This window comes from Oncorhynchus clarkii, chromosome 16 (genome assembly GCF_045791955.1).
Source record: "Oncorhynchus clarkii lewisi isolate Uvic-CL-2024 chromosome 16, UVic_Ocla_1.0, whole genome shotgun sequence".
Taxonomy (NCBI): Eukaryota; Metazoa; Chordata; class Actinopteri; order Salmoniformes; family Salmonidae; genus Oncorhynchus; species Oncorhynchus clarkii.
The window spans coordinates 18,522,474-18,541,440 of record NC_092162.1 but is presented as its reverse complement, the minus strand read 5'-3'; the positions used below and the strand labels follow the sequence as shown (position 1 = coordinate 18,541,440).

Here is an 18,967-nt window from a genome sequence, read left to right as displayed (position 1 = left end):
TCCTGATAAGCCAGCCAGGCCTTTGATCCATTATAACTTATTTTATCCATATCATCACCCATCTCCCACTCTCCCTTCCCCTTCTGTAACCTACAATGTCATTCGCATGAACAGTCTTTTGAGTCTCCCTTGAATCTGCCTGATAATTGCCCTGTTTGAAAGGCCCTACTATGTCTGTCCAATTTGAGCACCCATTATTCTAATCTTGAGATGTGAAATTGCCTATAATTTTGTCTGGTGCCCCGTCACTTCATTCAGCAACACTTGCCTCCTCTTCTTCTACCCAGGGCACACGGATAAAGGGAAAGTGGGGTGTATATAAAGAAAGAATGCAGGGCGAGGAAATTTCAATGAAACACAATAGTTCTCTTCCTCTTGTTGCAGGAGGGGGAACATAAGGCTATTTGTTTTTCCCCCTTTTTCTACTGTATGGCATCGGGAGACCCCTGTGAAAGGTAAGTCTATGCCTATAATAATCGCTGAGGCAGTGGTGGTATGAGTTTGAGGAAATTAACAGCAAGTCAGTGTTTCATCCTGTGTTATTATATTTCTATATTTCCATATTGTTTGTTCAAAACGAACTATAATCAAGCATTGGATTCCAATAGTGCTAAAATTAAAATCTTACAATTAAGGAAAATGAAGTTTAAGACTAAAAACAAAGGTTATTCAAAAGGTATTCATAAAAATCTCTGAAAAAAAATCGTGTTGTATTTAATCAAATGTTGTATTAATAATTGAGCAATATTGTTAATTTACATATGACCTTTAAAGGATGATTCAAGTATGCCGTGTTCTGTGAACTGAACAAGGTCACAGAAGGTCATCGTTGCCTTGGCCCCAAAATGACATCACATTCAAAGAGACTCGACAAGCTATTTTATCTTATACCTATCAATAACAAAAGAACGCTGAAAAACAACCACCATATGATAGTGTTATAATAAAAACAACCCTGAATGCCATTATTAATTCAAGTAATCTTACATTTTTACGCTACAATTAAATTAAAATGTTCATGATGGATTTTACATAACTGACGTTATTTTTGACAAGACCCTGAAAACAAGAGGTGATGAGTGAAAAATAAGAAAATACTTATTTGCTTCCAAAACGTATGCATTCGATATCATTAATCAAGCTCACCACGACGCAATCTGCACCATACTGAATTAACATCAGTTCGCTCCTGTTTGAATCAATATAAATAGCTTGTTCCCGATGTTTAAACAGTTTAAACGCCAGAATGTACAAATCAGTACAAAGTACTATTAATCAGCCACTGCTTCGTGATAGAATGATGCACTATTTTATCATTTTATTATGACAAAGACAGTTTTCTTCCTGGATTTAACCAGAGAGAGGCAGAGGGGGGAAACTTCCGTTAGAAATGTGGCAATGCCTGCTCCCGTCTACTCAATACGTCTTCTTTTGTTATACAAAAAGGCAAACAGGGCAAAAAGTGAGGGGGAAAAAGTGAGGAAAACCTAATATCCGTGTACGTCCCTTGCAAAACCGGAAGGGTTCTCTTATAATTTCACGGTGTAAACAAAAATATGCAGAAAAAGAACATGCTTCAATTGTCTATTTTCTCGTAGGCTACGTGAAAATGTACTCACTTTATTGGAAAAGTTGTATTTACTGGTGTCATGACTATGTCGGCTAATTACTATTCATAATCAATTAAGAAAACATCTACTGTGACATGTTAGCACGGTCCTGCTGGTATAGCTGAACACCTGTCTCGTACCAATGGTGGTAAATGTTCCATGTCCCCACTCTAGGACAAGGCCTATTTCTCGTCGTGGACTTTCGTCCTTTCTTCCACTTATGAAGGGAGCTATTTTGTAGACTTTGAATAGCTGGTAATTATCCCGCTTTCTTCAACAAGCACTGTCGAAATTACCTTAATAGGTGTGTCCATTCAACGAGGCACTGACGATTTCACACTCATCCAGATGTTCTGAGAGTAAAGCTTTGACCTCCTTAATTGTACCGAGAGGGGCTCGCATTTTAAATTCCGTGCAAGCAAAACAAGCATAATCTACATTAATAAGAAACACAATTATGAATTTATGACGTTTAAAAACGAATATTTGATATTCCAATTGTTGATAGTCAATGTGCAATTCAGATTAAAGACCAATGCCACGGCTCTTGTCATATTCATAATGTCAATAAAATAAAAATCGAACATAATACATTATACTGAACTTGGCTTCCAATATTGAATATGGCTTCCAATATTGTAGGCGTAACTAATCTGAAAGAAGTCTAGCCCTTATATCGTTATTGACGGGTAGGCCTATGGGCCTAACCACGCGTGTAATCATAATGTATTTCGAATACTCTACTAAATGAAGACATTTTGGGTTCTATAGTGTTAAGAAAGATATGCTACTATGCAAAGAGTAGATTTTCGATAGAATATCAAGACAGAATCATTCCAACTTGACTCGAACAGCTGCTGTTATTTACATGCTTGTCCACGTCACTGCAGGCTGGAGTTAAAAGCCCACTATCTCCTGCAGACGTACCAGCCCTGGTAGCTCGCGGTGATCGTATAGTGAGTGAGTGAGTGGTTAGTACTTTGCTTTGTGACCACAGCAACCTCAGTTCAACTCCTGGTCACGGCGTTGCCAAGACAATGTCACGGCAGAAGTAAACTATTTAGTATTAGTATGCTATTTAGTTTGCTATTACTCCACCTTGGCCTGCGGTTTTATAATAACTGTAATATCGTAGTGATTATACTCGTGCATTTGACTAAATTACATATTTTCATAGGTTTGCATTATAAGATTTTCACCATACATAATTTCATTTGAGGTGTATTGCAAAAAGGCTATATATGTCACACAAAGCACTTTAAAATGATCAAAAACTATTGACACCTTCAGAAAAATTGACGCGGTGAATCAATACAGTTTTTATCAAACAAATCTGACATTTATTATGCATAATGAGTTCAGAATTTCTGAGACTAGCAATCCAAACGTGGACTGGGGCACTCCTGTTAATCACATCAATAAAACGGTCATAACCAGTCGACACACATATTCAGGTGCATGTACCCTGCTGGAATCAAATCATACGCATGTTTCCACCTGCCAGCACAATTCTCACCAAAGCCGTTCCAATCTAAAGAACAGTGCGTAAAGTGGACACATCCGAAATAACCATAGGCCTACATAACAAATCTCTATCCAAAAACATACACTGCAATAAAATAAAAAAAAATACAATTTCCATTTAACACACAATTCAAACTTGATAGACGAAACACGTTTGCGTTTGGGTATAGGCAGCCTATAGGCCTTTAGGCCTTTAAAATGTTCTAAATGGCTGTGTGTGTGGTGTTTTACAGCACCGAGCAATGTGTTAAGATGGTTCGCTCATAACATTTGAGGTCTGCACATAGGATCCTGGTGATGGTTTGGGTACCAGTGACCAAAATTGTTCATGTAATTGTTGGGGTGCATAGGGGTCCCTTTGTTTGCCATTGACACCTCCCAAAGTTGGGGCATGCCGGGTGAACAGGGAGAGATAGATGACGTACTGTGGAGATGTTCACCCTCCGGTCCGCTGCCATGCTTCATTATTTTCTTATATTTCGAGCGCTTGTTTTGAAACCATATTTTCACCTAAAATGAGAAAAAATAAAATATGAGGGCGAAGCCGCACTTTACATCCTACGCTATCACACTTCACTGCCACCACCACCGCAATCATTAAACAATTCTCTTCACAATAGAAAGTATTTTCATTTGAAGGGCACTTGTTATATTTATATTCACATTTTATCACTTCGAAATTACATTGACATTTGGGCCATGATAACTTGAAAGGAAAATGGCCCGGTTTCAAGATGGCATTCGTTCTTGAAACGTCTTATAATTTGAACACATTTTGCAATTCAGCTAATTGGATGAGCGACACTTCACTAGTTCATTAAATGCCAGCACCCTCATTGTTCAACATTTTATGAGGCCAATGGTGGATGAGTCTGACAACAACAATCCCATGCTAAAAATATAGTAAATTGAAAAAGCCACTGAAGAGCTTTAATACAGCACTGTAAAAAGGAGGGACGTCAGTTGCATTTCTATTTATTGTGCTGAGTCAGAACAACATGCAATTTTGATCGATTTTACGACGGTATAAAATATTAATAAAAAGCCACAGAGCCCGAGGTGGTCAAACCATTCGCAAACATGGCAACAGGACACAAATCCAAATCAGACCCAGATAGGATGGTGTGTTTCAGAGATTTTGAATGACAGCTTAATTCAGCCAACCTGGGATTGCCTATCTTTTTTCTTCTTTTTTTTTTTTTTTTACATATAAACGCTATTGATTTAGATCTGGAAGAGAAGATTGGCCTATAAAATATATTGAGCAAAACAATGTTTTAAGGCTTGAAGATTGATTCCATAAGAGACAGATGTGCATGGTGAGATGTTGGACGGAAAACATTATGCTCACCACCTGTTTTATGTGCCTTCCATTATGTTTACCGATCCAAGGGAAATGGTTGCCATGACTTCCTCCTTAGATGTCATAATTTCACCTGACATAAATGAATAATGCCAACAAATGTCCGTGTGTGTATGTGCCCACTGCCCTCATTGTACTACTGTATATGCATTTCTGCGGAAATGTATGTAAGTGTGTTTTAACATTAGTTTAAATAAAATATTGGTGGTAATTGTAGGAAAACATTGCGAGACACTGTTGTTTAGAAAGGCAACACACAGACCTATACTTTAGAGTGGCAAAATGTATTTCTGTCGTGCTGTTACTCTATGAGATCAATTTGTAGACGCAATATTGCAATTTGACTTATGTTTGCTAAAAGCCACAGACAGCTCTCATGGAATGTTTTAGCCACAATGGAAATATAAGACTAGGAATATGTGTAGAGAATAAAGCTGCATTAAGAGATTGACGTAGCAAAGCTCTCCAATTAGCCGTTTAATTTGGTCTTGCAGTGGAGAAAGCCGCAATAATACTCACAGATCCGTGATCCATCTAAACCCCCATCCCCATTCAACCAAGGGGAAAGGTTGTTTTGTGTTTTTCTTCAATCAACCACAAGCATGAACTTGTGGAAGTATTAGTGTTAAATTTTCAAAAGTTAACCTGTCTGTAAGGTTTAATGTCAACATTTCTGAATCATTTTGTCATAATGATTTTAGACAGCTTTGCATACTATTTAATTCTCTGTCACTTCTGTCAACAAGGATATTACTTGAATATGTGCACAAATGTACGTATAGTCTAGCCTCGCAGCATAGTTAAAGTATGTGAGGGTTTTAGATCTTTGATTTTATTTGAAGCAAATTTGAACAATGGATATTCCAAGATTGAAATTAATAAGGAAAAAGTTAAACAAATACATGTTTTATTTAAAAACAATTTGTAAGGTGTTTGGTACCTATAGCTTGTCGGCACTGCACTTTAATTGTTAAAAAACATTTGGTTTGTTAGGCCTACTTAATAAAATGTAGATTAGGCTGAAGCCATAATTTATAGATTTGCCATTCGGCCACCAGATTTGTCACCAATGCACCTTATAGGACACATCACTGCACTCTATACTCTTCTGTAAACTTGTCATCTCTGTATACCCGTCGCAAGACTCACTGGTTGATGCTTATTTATAAAACCCTCTTAGGCCTCACTCCCCCCTATCTGAGATATCTACTGCAGTTCTCATCCTCAACATACAACACCCGTTCTGCCAGTCACATTCTGTTAAAGGTCCCCAAAGCACACATATCCCTGGGTCGCTCCTCTTTTCAGTTCGTTGCAGCTAGCGACTGGAACGAGCTGCAACAAACACTCAAACGGGACAGTTTTATCTCAATCTCTTCATTCAAAGACTCAATCATGGACACTCTTACTGACAGTTGTGGCTGCTTTGCGTGATGTATTGTTGTCTCTACCTTCTTGCCCATTGTGCTGTTGTCTGTGCCCAATAATGTTTGTACCATGTTTTGTGCTGCTACCATGTTGTGTTGCTACCATGCTATCTCTTTATGTACTATTGTGTTGTCTCTCTTGTCGTGATGTGTGTTTTGTCCTATATTTATGTTTTTTTTTGTTTGTTTTTTATCCCAGCCCCCGTCCCCGCAGGAGGTCTTTTGGCAGGCTGTTATTGTAAATAAGAATTTGTTCTTAACTGACTTTCCATATTAAATAAAGGTTAAATAAAAAATAAATAAAAACACAAGGCCTGAAGGTAAGGATGGCCTGGAAATAAAACACTGCAAAACAAATTTATTCTAATTTGGTAATTAGCCTACTGAAATAAGATATAGTTTTAAAAGCAAATGTCCTACTCTTGATGTTGACTACGGCGTTTAATTTAGCCCACCTGTGTTTGGGTCAGCCCTAATTTTGCCGCCAAATCCGCGCGCTCGGGTAAGGCCAGGTATTGTGTCTGCTGAAACCTCTGGTGGAGCGCCTGTAGCTGCAGACTGGAGTAGATGGTCCGAGGTTTGCGTATTTTCTTTCCTTTACCATTCAGGCGAATTTCCCCGTTCTCAATCACTGTAGACTTCTCATGGTCTGTGGATAGAAAAGAGAATTTCAGTCTAGCTGCACTGAAGAGTAGCCTAGTAGGACCTAGTCTGACGTAGCCTACTCACTTTGATTTACAACTTTCCACTTTACATCAGCGCAGAAGAAACGATTTACAGGAGAGTTGTTATCGCACGCTTGAACTTCCTTTCGACTGCGACAGAAAGCCAACTCGTATAATCATAAAATTAGATATAGGCTATATTTCAAACAAATAATGAGGAAGACATATATTTATATCCCTGGGACTCAGATGTTTGTTTATATAGGCTAGTCTAGTCTGAAATGGTCAATTTCAAATGTAGGCCAAACCCATTGCCTATAGCCTTACAAACAACTTCATGATAAGGCCTATCTCTGGGTAATATATAAAGGCCCACCTGCACTTCAGGAAGCCTATGTGGTTTCAGAATAGATTGAATGTAATATATTGTTATATTTTGTTCTAAGCCTATTCGCTGCACACAATTTCTATCAACATAGACATTCACGGCCTGGAATTCTGGCTGCATTCCCAAATGTCAGATTGGCTATTTAATGAAAACGCCAGCGTTTAACAATATACAGTCAATACAAATATAAACTTCAAAGGCCACTGACATAGAATAAATTGTTTTAAAGTGTTAAATAAAGAACAACCCCATAGTGTTGGGCATAGATGAAAGGGTTATTTTTTTCGGGAATTGTTTTGTTAATCTGGACTAATAATGTAAGTAAAAACGAACGTCTGTTTCTGAGCTAGGCTACTCATGCATAATCGGGCTAACCCGCAGAAAATTATGGTCAATAAAATTAATGACACCATCTGTGTTCACTATGGAACATTAGTAGTAGGCCTAAAGACAACCCCAAATGCCTGAAATGCATTTAAATTTCTAAAACATTTTGATTACCGTAACATTGACTGTAAATAGCTTTTTAAATGTATTGCCTTTTAACCCAACTTTGATTAGGACAGTCTGCCATTTTTGTAAACTTCAAATATGTACAGACTCACAGCTTTATAATGTACGTAGGACCTACATCTGGGGTAGGCTATAGGCTATAGGCCTACCATAGCCTACAAAGAATTGTCTGAAAATATGCAGCCTACAATTTCAATACATTTTAAAGAACAGTTCCATACAATCCATACTCCTTTTACCGTTAACCGGAAAATTGCACGCGCAGCATTTGCACACTGGCGTTGTAGACAAAACATGTTATAGGCCTATGACGAACAAGCAGATATTGATGTTACACGTACCTGTCTCCTCTAATCTGGAGTGCGCCAAACTGTGATTGTTGTGCTGGTAGGGCATGTAGGCACTTGGGGGATGAGTGTTCACCGCGCTGGGGTAGGCGTAGCCCAGGGAGCGGCCATAGGAGGACGCGCTGGGAGAGAAGGGACTGTGTTGAGAATGTCCGGCAGAATGTAAGCCATTAACGGGGTAGATGTGAGAGATTCCTTGGGAATGCTGCTGGTGCGCAGGGTGCTCGTACCCAAACTCTAAAAATGCAGATTTGGAGGGGTCTGAAGCATTCAAACGATCAGGCATGAAACCCATAGACATCATTAGCTAATACAGAAGTCCATAAAACCGTCGGTCTAAAGAGGAATGCATTGAGCAATGTCGGATAACGAAGAAAAGTTTAACTGGATCCAACATCAAGTCAATAACATTGACTGTATTAAAAAATGTATTCCAAACGAAGAAAATGTATATCCAGGGCTCTGTGAAAGGAAATAAAAACGAAATAAAAGGCAATCCTTCTTCACATCATTTGTAGGTTACACCTCACAATATTCTCCAGACACCTCCTGCATGTAGACCCGGTGTGCCTCAAACTCACTACCTTCCACCAGCGCGCGCTCTGATTGGTCTGGAGCACCTACGATGTCACTCGAGCATGCGGGAAAAACTCATTAAGTTCATTAACATATGTTTTTGAATGCACTCCTTCAGCTACGGATGTAATGTCACTTAAACGATTTGATAAACAATATTTTATGCACTGTGCGTGGCTTGATTTACATAACATAATAAACAACTTATTTTAAACAGAAAGTTCAGAATTATATTTAATGAATAATTTAAATATAGCCTAATGGCATTTAGAACCATTTTTTTTTTACCGTAAAAGGTCCGTTCCATGTAAACTCAAAGTGGAAATGCTATTCATTAATCGCATAGTTTTAATGAAAAATGGTTTGCAATAATATATGTTTTGCAAATCAATTAGGTGACCTCCTATGTACAATTATGTGTAATTAGCCATTATTTGGTATACGATTGGTTTAGATTAGGCTTCCAAAACTTTTCCATGCATAAACAGCACAAAGTTTTAGAAGTATAATTGAAAATGGACACCTAATGAAGTTGGTGCATGCGGGCCCTGAGACAAGCAGGGATTTTGGGTTTGAGGGGTCACTTGTTGCCAATAGGCGTAAAGCCCGCAAACTGCAACACCAAAAACACCAAAAACACCAAAAAACAACGAGTAGTATAGGCCTAGGGATATTTATATTTTACTCTCATTCGAGTAGATGCAGATATAGGCTATTTGTTTATTTTATTTTGACATTACAGGCCTGCAATGGGAATTGGCATTTTCCATGTAGGCTATAGACATTACATTTAAAAAACTTTCTGGCAGTCAAATTATAAACCTAAACCATGGGCTATTTAAAAAAAAGTATAGACAGTTATAACATGTTAATGAAAACATGGCAGGTGCATTGTTGATCTTAATAATATAAAATGGCACATGCGTTATCAACCATATTTCACGGTATGGTTCGTTATCCTGTATTTTACGAAATTATAACCAACAGTTGGCTATAAATAACCCCTAATAATAAACGTTATAACTATAATATTCAGTCATGGAAATGTTATCCTAAGAGGCCAATACCTGTTTTTTTTTAAAGGATATAATTCCAATAAGAACGACCAATTCAAACTCAATCGAATGAACGATATAAATATCTGATCCTGGTGAATTTACCTGCCCCCTAGGCAAACCATCTTCTTAATCCCATCTCAGCAGTTTGACAGCTCTTTGAATATGTCAGTCCGCTGGAATTCTCACCGTGGCGCCAGTTAAAGTTTGAAAACCAACTTATGTATTAGCAAAGCCTTTCATGCACATCAAGGTGACATTGAAAATCGCCTAGTTACCTACTATCCATAGGCTAGATTTACCTATAGGCTATGTTTTGTCCTCCTATTCATAATGTTGTCAGCATGATAGCATCATGGTGGCGGAAGAATAAAATATCCCAGAACGTCCCTCTGTCATCTCTCACAGCAAAGCTCGCAACTTGACAGCACCGTGATGCATGCACAAATTTCATCATTAGGCCTAGATATTAACCATTATAAAAACCGTTTGGCTCAGTAGGCCTATGTTGCCTACAAGGTAAAGGCCCACTCGCTGCTAACCACTGCTAACCGTTGTTAACGCTGTTAATGAGAGTGTCATTAAGGATACGTTTTGCACCCTTTTATCAAGTGCCAATATTATCCTATCCTATACTGAGCCAACACTGAAACCCATTGGAAAGAAGCATATAGGTTATTTTGTATAATGTTGACATTATTATGGAATTACTTTCATAAGTTATTAGTATGGAAGAGTAGCCTTTAAGTGCCAGGTGAAGAGAAGGGAAAAAAACGTGCTGTGTGGTACTTCGACTTTTTTGAGGGGTTTTGCACTGTAGTATTTCAAAAACTCAAAATACTTCCAAAATAAAGGGTGTCTCCTTTATTCATTTCTGAAAATAAAGTCTAAATTAAATTTCGAAAGTTACTACATTTCCAGTAGAAAGTCGCAATATTTCCAGAATAAATGAAGTAGAAATAATATTTCGAGAATAAAGTCAAAAACTTTTTAGATTTTTAGTAGCGTACAGCAGGATATTTTTCTCATCCATAATGCCATGCGACAGCTGAAATCAGTACGGAGCACAGTGCATATATGTACGGGATACATGTTAGGATTCGGTCATTCCTTCCCTTCAGACCTCACACCCTCAAGCATTATCCTGCACTAGTCAAGCGTCACCACTCCTCTTCAAACCTCCTCACCCCTACATTGGTCAGTTAGCACCCCTCCTCTTCAACCCTCCTCACTTCTGCATTGGTCAGTTATCATGCCTGCTCTCATCAAGCGTCAGTTATCCTTCTCACCGCCCACCCTTGCACTAATTTATTCACAATAATGAGCTTCTCCATTGGCCGAAATGCATGCTAAGAGCCGACAACAACAATAACAACAACACGTGGAGGTACAAGACTGGGAAAATATAGCTGGCAATTATGAATGGTCATCGTCATAAATAGCTATGATTACATTCATTTCAATGACACTGTTGTTAGTTAATATGGATGTCATTGGCACTCAACTCGCCACATGTAAACTCGCCACATGTAAACACAACCACTTCACTTCCTGGATCTGGGCTAACCCCATTACAATGTTGTACTTGACTAAGGGATGGGTGATGGTTGAAAAGGAGTAGTGATACTTGACTAGCGCAGGTCTGATACTTGACTAGGGGAGGGGTGAGGTCTGAAGAGTAGGAATGATTAAGTTCCTAATATGTATTTCGTACTTTAGTGTTGATTTCACTTTGCACAAACGCCAAAACGTCATCCAAGTCTGTGTGGTCCCTCCTGAAAAGACCCAATCTGCAGCATAACATCTTCATCCTAATACTTATAATAATATGGTTATTTTGTGTTTAAAGAGCAAAGATGTCCTTCTTACTAGAGCCAGGTCATATAATGCAGCCAGGGATGCAAGCAATCAACCAACGTTTCCTACTTGAATCTTGAAATATAACCGACTTTATTCTCACAATTTTGACTTTATTTGGGAAATTCTGACTTTCTCTATATAACCTTTCTACTTTATTCTCAAAATGTCCAGATTCTTTAAGTAGCCTATTGTCACGCAATTAAAAAATAAAATAATGATCTAAGTAGACATACATGATTTGTTGTCTTTTTTCTTTGCTTGGCCCCAATACTATATTAAGGCATAAAATAATGATGTCTGTCTGTAAACGTTTTTGTGTGATCTCAACATTGCTATAACAAACATACACAACATATCTAACATATTACCAAACATGACATAGACTAATAGAGTACCACAGTGTTGTTGTCATAATGCTCATACAATCTAGCAGTCAAACATGGAAATGGTTCCAATCGTTTTGTCACCATTCATTTTTCCTATAGGTAATTTTAGAACCACTTCAAACAAGGTCTGTGTTTTGTGTAGGCTTTCCCGGGCAAGGTGAACTTTATCAATATAGTCAGCTCTATTTACTCTCAACCTCGAAAATGCTAATTAGCATCAAAGTAGACATCATGCAAGACTACAAATCCTTGCAAGCTCCCACATGACACATTTGCTGTCAGCTAGCTAGCTACTATTTGCCTTGATCCAAAACGAAACATATTTTAAACATTTTAATGTACTGTTACATATTTAATTTAACTCATATTTGTTGGCTTATTTATCTATTTGGTTTTGTGTATTGTACAGAATACCTGTATCAGTCAGATATTTACAATGAATAGTCTAGTTTTCTGCAAAGAAGCTAGCTAGCTAACTAGCTACCTACATAGATGATATTAGCAACATGCCCTTATTTTATCAGATTCTCTTCTCCTTCAGCCAGTGGAGGTCTAATATTTAATCCTATACCATTTCTGCCAACTATAGGAAAGAGGTGAAATCTATTTCAATTCATGGTGTCAGAATGCATTGCTGTATTAAACCTATTTAATCAGCAACTTGTTCTGCTGCAGATTCAAAGCCAGAGATGAACTCATTGAAGAATGTCTCCTTATTCATAAATTAATAAGAATATTTATTTGACAAGAATGAACCTAGTCATCCATCAATCACATCAAACACATGAACTCCAACAATTGCATTGTTTTAAATAAATATTTTAAATCTAATACCCTGATGAAGATGATATACCCTGATGAAGACAACTTGGCTGGCGAAACGTTGGTAATTACATTTTTGCATCTGAGCTCCTAGAGTGTGCGGCTCTCTTTTATTATCAAATCTAATATATATTAACATATAAACATCTGACTTGAAGTAAAGATGAAACAATTTCTTCGTCAATGCCACAAACCTGGGATATCGAAGAGCATCATATTAACTATTATTAGCCGACTATCTAAGAGAGCACAGATTCTTCTGCTTTTCCATGACAGGAATTAGACCAGCACAAATGACACATGTAAAACAGCATATCGTGATTTTTGGTGTGTGAGTTACAAGTGGACAATCAACTGGATGCGTAAGGTAGGTTTAATACAAAATACTGGGTCAACTCCAGAAGAATGAGAAACAGAAATGCACACTTAGCAGATTTTAAACAAGGAGGCCATGCCTATATGCAGCTATATCAACACCCTTCTTGTCAATTTAGGTCCATGTTGCTGCTGCCAATTATAAGCAGCACATTTACCGCTGCATACAGTCTGAACCCCAGAATAAGCAGGAGGACAGCACTACACAGGTGGGAAAAAAGGTAGCAAAAACAGCACACCACAACACTTAGAAGCGTGTAACTGAGTCTAGATGTTATCAAATCAGGAGAAGAACAACTGAAGGAAACATAGCATATGGAAAATGGATGAGGGTAGGGTGGTGTATGTGTAAACACATACATTTTGTATCCCATTCCAATTATAAAACTGGGGGGGGCAAAATGCAATTTCAGAATGTGTGTGGGGGGGGGATGTCCCCCCTCCCCCCCCGTCTCCAGTGCACCCCTGGTATGGAATAAGGGGTAGCTAAAGGGGTGGTTGGCCATAACATAAACATAAAATAGGGTTCTGGTGTGCTTCTGCACCCATTTTAGATCATTGTCACAAATATCTGGCCCTCCCATGTCCAGTCATACTCAGGGCCTCAGCGTGTGTCCCTCGACGTCATTCCGTCTCAGTTGCAGCATTCAAATCGTGGTCATCGTGTGTCTGAGAATCCCAACATCAAAGACGATGAGTGACCAGAGCATTGAGACATACACAATACAATTTAAACAGTGAGGACAGCATTTTGCTGACAGCATGGTGGTTTACACTATACTGTGTGCGAATGAGTCTTACCGCAGCTGTAGGCCTGCACATCAACCAGTAAAACGACCATTGGAGACTTGGGATGCTTGCTCTCAAAATGCTGCTTGAATATCTTTGGGGTCTGCATCTATAAAGGTCAATGGAGGACATGATCAACCTGTGGCTTAGATTACATTTAAAGTTGACACAATTAATACGCTAAGCAATACAATGCGACAAACTACTACACATATGAAAGACTGTACCACACAGGCCAGTACAATAGTCTAAAAGGCACATACAGTGCCAATCAATACTACTCACTGACCCGACAGACAGGGAAGGTGTGGACCAGTGCTGCCTTGGCTGCAGTCTTCTGGCCTGTTGCTCCCTTCTTCTTAGCAGCCGCCACCTTGAACAAGTTCAATTTCAACTTGAGAGTGGAGCATGCATTGTATGTCAATACAATCTAATATTCCCCTAGATCCAGATCTGAATGTCAGGAGTGTGTTTAAGCTTTTGTTCCAGCCCAGCTCATACCTGATAACAAATCATAGTCTATCATTGTGATTCATTAAGTTGATTATTTAATTCATGTGTTAGAGCTGGACTGGGACAAAACCCTTCACACACTTCTGATCTTCAGGACTTCTTGCAATGACTGAAACAGACCAAAGCAGGAGAATAGTGTTCCAGGTTGAAACAGCTTGCCTAGTTGAGAGGTGATAAGACTCGGCACACCCATTGGTTCTGGAAGAGAGAAGGAGCAAATAAGGTTTGTAATGTGGAATCAATAACATGACAGCAATTCTACCTCAAAAACAAATGTGTGAATACCAACTAATTTAACCCCTAATTCTAGGGGGTCAAGCACTGTTCATGACACAAATTGTTCAGTTTTTCTTTCAGGTTTAAAGCTTATATCTTGCAGTCCAACACATTTTGTCATCGAGTACAAAGGAAATGTTGCTGTTTTAAAGTACATTTTCTTGCAATTCTATACATATTGCCATGTCTAATGTGTATTCATGTGATATTTGAGTGACTAAAAAATGACAACAATATCTATGGGCAAAAATAAAATAAAAAAACGTTAGCTGACAAGGGCTAGTTGATCTAGACATTTCTGACAAGTTATAAATAGCTCTTTAAGGTATGCAATGAACTGACGATGCACTACCCAATTCCCGAAATTGCACCTTGTGCATTCTACTATTACAACTTTCAAGAGCGAGTTTAAACCCGGACTGAGTTCCCCAAGGCCCCCCTGCCGACCCCTCGCACCACAGTTTGGGAACGACTGAACTAGGTAACAGGTATTGTGTACATTTCTAAACTTGCCCAAGACAGTTCACAGAATTGTCAAATTAAACAAAATTTTCCCATTTATTCATGAACAAATTTAGCTAACATTAGAAGGTTAATCCTGAGATCCTTACCTTCGCCTCTATTCTGTAGTTTCGTCCAGATCATCATGGCCCTGGTGATTGACTTGAAGCTTGCGACAGGCGTGTGTACTGTAGTTCTGTATGATAGCCACATTAGTGGCTAATTAGGATATACTTTTTGGGGGGTAAATACAGGTGAATATATTGACAAAAGTCACCTTGTCTGAGAGAAATTTACAATGTTAAAATTTCAACACATGCTTCATCAATGTTTTAAAAAAAATCCCTGTTGATGAGAGGTGTATATATTTTTTCATTACAGCAAAACTAAAAGTTTAAATTTGGCCTGTACCTGAACTTAATTATAGTGAAAATGTTAACAAAGGGTGTTGGTAAAATATAGTGTGAAGCTGGTGTACGACCCATTCATTTAGGCCATGTCTTACCCAGTGCTATCCCTCCCTAGGCCTACTTGGAGTAGAGTACACCAACACTGGGGTAGGGCTGGAATGACTTTGTCTCCTCCTTTCCTTCTGACACAGCCTTCAGCCAACCAGCCTGAACAAAGTCACAAATTAAATCATAGAAAAATTAAAGTCAGAAAAATTACAGCAAAGTTGAAATTCATGGGGCTTTGTTACCGAGCACTGCTATAGCTCCACACAAGGCCTCCGAATAGGAAACCTTGGTGAATTGACCTGAGAATGACCTGTGGCATCACTAAAATGGAGCAATAACATGGCAAATTATCTACAGTATCTGTTCAATCTGTTAATTAAAATAGTGCAAGAGTTTTCCTGCGACTAAAACAATAGCTAGACAATGATAGACTGTGGGATCAGTACACATTAGGTAGATGAGCATGTGCTACTCCTAGACTATGTGCTACTCCTAGACTATGTGTTACTCCTAGACTCGGGATTCTCTAAACAGGAGAACAACCAATATGGAACTCCTGCACATGAAACTGACAGCTTGACACATGAATGAATCAATAGGCCCAATGAGCAGAAACAGAAAATAAAGGCCTATGGACATGTACCTCGCTGATTATAAGGCACGTAGTTGCTCAATCAATGGCTAAACCCTGATCTGAATGTCTGTCGTAATCGTGCAGGGTGAGGGCCAGGGTGTGGGGCGGACGTGTGAGAGAGAGAAAAGGAAAGGTAGACGCTCTTTAAGGCTTGTAATTATGTCTGCATTAGGGGAGAAGAACAAAGGCGAGCCCTGCAGTCATAGCACTGGAACGTGTCCTCGCTGTGGCTGTCTTAATACACGCAATGGAACATTTTAATAACAATACTCCTGAGCAAGGCCCAGACTCACTGGCGTCTTCCTAGCCCACATGGTGCGCACGGGCATGGGTGTGTGTGTCAGTCCGTTTCGTCCATCACGCTGCACTGATACAGAGTGACAGCAGTGCCCATTTACAAAATCAAGTGCGCGTTCTCATGCAATGCTGTGATCTCCCCCGTGGGCACGTCATGTTTTACAAGCAGGGCTCTGTTAGAGGACTGAGGCCTAGTTGGTGTTAGAGTGACTGACACTCCACTGCCCCTGACAGAACATCATGGACGCATGGAATCCGATCAGAGCAACAAAGAAAATGGAGATTATCCGCATCACCTGTATCCGTTTTCCACATGATGTTGAAATGCTAATTAATGATGGAAAATAAAAGCTTTTGTGTTTTTGTATATTCTCATATGGTTAAATGGCACCCAAAATACATTTGCAATTATAGAAAATCTATGTAAAATATTTGATTTCATTTTAACAGGTAATATTGTGTTTTTGTAGTTACACTTGAGGCAGGGATATCAGAACGTCTATCACAGAACTGGACTATTTGACATACTGTACAGTACATGTTACAGTGCACATACCACTGTAGACAGGTGGATTTGCTATTTTCCATTCATGTTCTCGCCCAAGGAAAGAAAACAAAACAGAAGAAGAGTTTATGCCGCAGAGGATGAACGCCATGATCTCTCCTTCTGGCACCACTTGACTGGGAACAACACTAATGTCTGTGTGCTTAGCCCATCACTGTCATTCCAGCAGTGCAGCCATGTTGTTTCTGACGGGTCCTTCCCATAGACATTTGTATGTATATGTCCCATTATGGTGTCTCTGAGAGCATGGGCAGCGCCATTAAGACCATCTCCATTTTTTAAGTAGTCCATTTTCTTCTTCTACTACGTCAATGAGTTAATAAACAAACTGAAAGGGTGCATACTGCTACCTATAGTGTGTTGTCTGAACAGTTATAAAGCCAAGGTTGGCGATTTACTGCCACCTGCAGTTGTGGAATGTTTTCATTGGCTGATCCCTCCTGATTACCTGTTTGGTTGGCAGGTAGCCTAGCATTTAGAGCATTGGGCCAGTAAGCGAAATGTCACTGGTTTGAATACGTGAGCCGACATGGTGAAAAATGTGTTGATGTGTCCTTGAGCAAGGCACAAAAACAACACATTTCACTACGCCTTTCGAGTGTGTGTGAAAATACATTTTTTTAAAAATTATTATGTCATCCTTCCTTAACCCATAGGAAGTCACACCAAGTTAACTACTTCAAAATGGTGAAAGTCTCCAATGGCGCTGCCCATGCAAAAACTGGCTTTTGGGCCTTAGAATCCTCTATCTATCTCTAAGGTCTTTCCTCTGAGGCTGTTTGAGGGCTGTGAACAATGAATCTCTTTGGTGTGCATTGTTCTTTCTCTCTTACAGAGCCATTCAAAGTCCTAAGCCATTTATAAGTAACACTTAACATACTCATATCATGTTACTACAACCTACAGTATGACTCATTGGACACATCAATTGAAAGGACTATTATTTGGCTAATAAGAAAAAGTGGCCCAAGCCTATGGGAAACAATCTTTTTATTTATTTTAGAAAATATATGATTTTAAGAAAACATTGGTCAACTAATAAAAACTATTCCTTTAAAGTATGCATCCCACTGGGTACACACTGGTTGAATCAACGTTGTTTCCACGGAATTTCAATGAAATGTTGAACCAACGTGGAATAGACTTTGAATTGACTTCTGTGCCCAGTGGGATAGTAGCCTATAACTTGTGTAATAACCAGTAGAACTTGTGTATTATGAACGCAAGCACATATTCATATAGTTTTTGTGCACTCAAAACTAAGGTAAAATGTCTGTTCAAATGAAAAGACATGTAAACATAATTTCAGGATTTATTGTAGTTCCAGTAGTGCAATTATTGCCCCCTTAATTTGATACAGCGTTTTTATTTTGTAGGCATAATATACAAATCTACATTTATACAACACGAAACATTAGATAAAATAATAAATGCAGAAAATAATCTCAAAAAGAAACAAAGTCATAACCAGACAGAAACAAATACACAGAACACGCAAAGGCTAATTTTAGCTTTCAGAAATATGCTATATTAAATTTATGTATTTGTATATATATATATATATATATATAAGGCTAAATCTAAAAAGATGTAGTCTTATTTTATCAGGGAGTCGTACCCAGCTATTATTAATAAAATAAATTAATGAATATTAGAATTAATTAATTAAATGATTCAAACTTTACATTATTGAGATTTATGACCAAACGGAATAATGTAACCTGTTGAAGTCGAATAAATCAACCTTCCATTGTTCATGAACGACTAACTCCTGCGGCCTGGACCAAATAGCATGATTATACGCACAGCAACATGACGGATTCGGTTCGGAGCTCGCTACCAACAGCAGGACCCCCGACCAAGCACCTGCATCGAGAGAAAGAGGGGGAAATAGACCTATAATTAGCCTACAAACCTAACTGACTGACGAGTGGCTGAATACCGCTCTACGTGACTGGGAAAAAAACATGTGCGTCTGGTTTTTGGCCAAACCTTTGAATTCATCATTGGAGTAATTGTTGCC

At 38.6% G+C, this 18,967-nt stretch overlaps 1 protein-coding gene across 1 annotated transcript; it reads right to left on the bottom strand.

Annotated features, from left to right (window-relative positions):
• Window positions 1-2,924: 2,924 nt before the first annotated feature.
• LOC139367491 (homeobox protein Dlx4b-like) lies at window positions 2,925-8,329 on the bottom strand. Its single transcript, XM_071105719.1, has 3 exons — window positions 7,832-8,329; window positions 6,380-6,573; window positions 2,925-3,644 (listed from the first exon to the last, which is right to left on the bottom strand). The coding sequence occupies exons 1-3, from the start codon at window positions 8,139-8,141 to the stop codon at window positions 3,396-3,398; spliced, it is 753 nt and encodes a 250-aa protein (XP_070961820.1). The 5' UTR covers window positions 8,142-8,329; the 3' UTR covers window positions 2,925-3,395.
• Window positions 8,330-18,967: the final 10,638 nt, after the last annotated feature.

Bases quoted from the DNA above. Each gene is read 5' to 3' on its own strand.
- LOC139367491 (XM_071105719.1), bottom strand. From the start codon at position 8,141: ATGATGTCTATGGGTTTCATGCCTGATCGTTTGAATGCTTCAGACCCC. The intron at 6,574-7,831 runs GTACGTGTAACA...TTCTATCCACAG, and splicing joins CTCCAGATTAGAGGAGACAG to ACCATGAGAAGTCTACAGTG. The intron at 3,645-6,379 runs GTGGGCTAAATT...TTCTCATTTTAG, and splicing joins TAGGGCTGACCCAAACACAG to GTGAAAATATGGTTTCAAAA.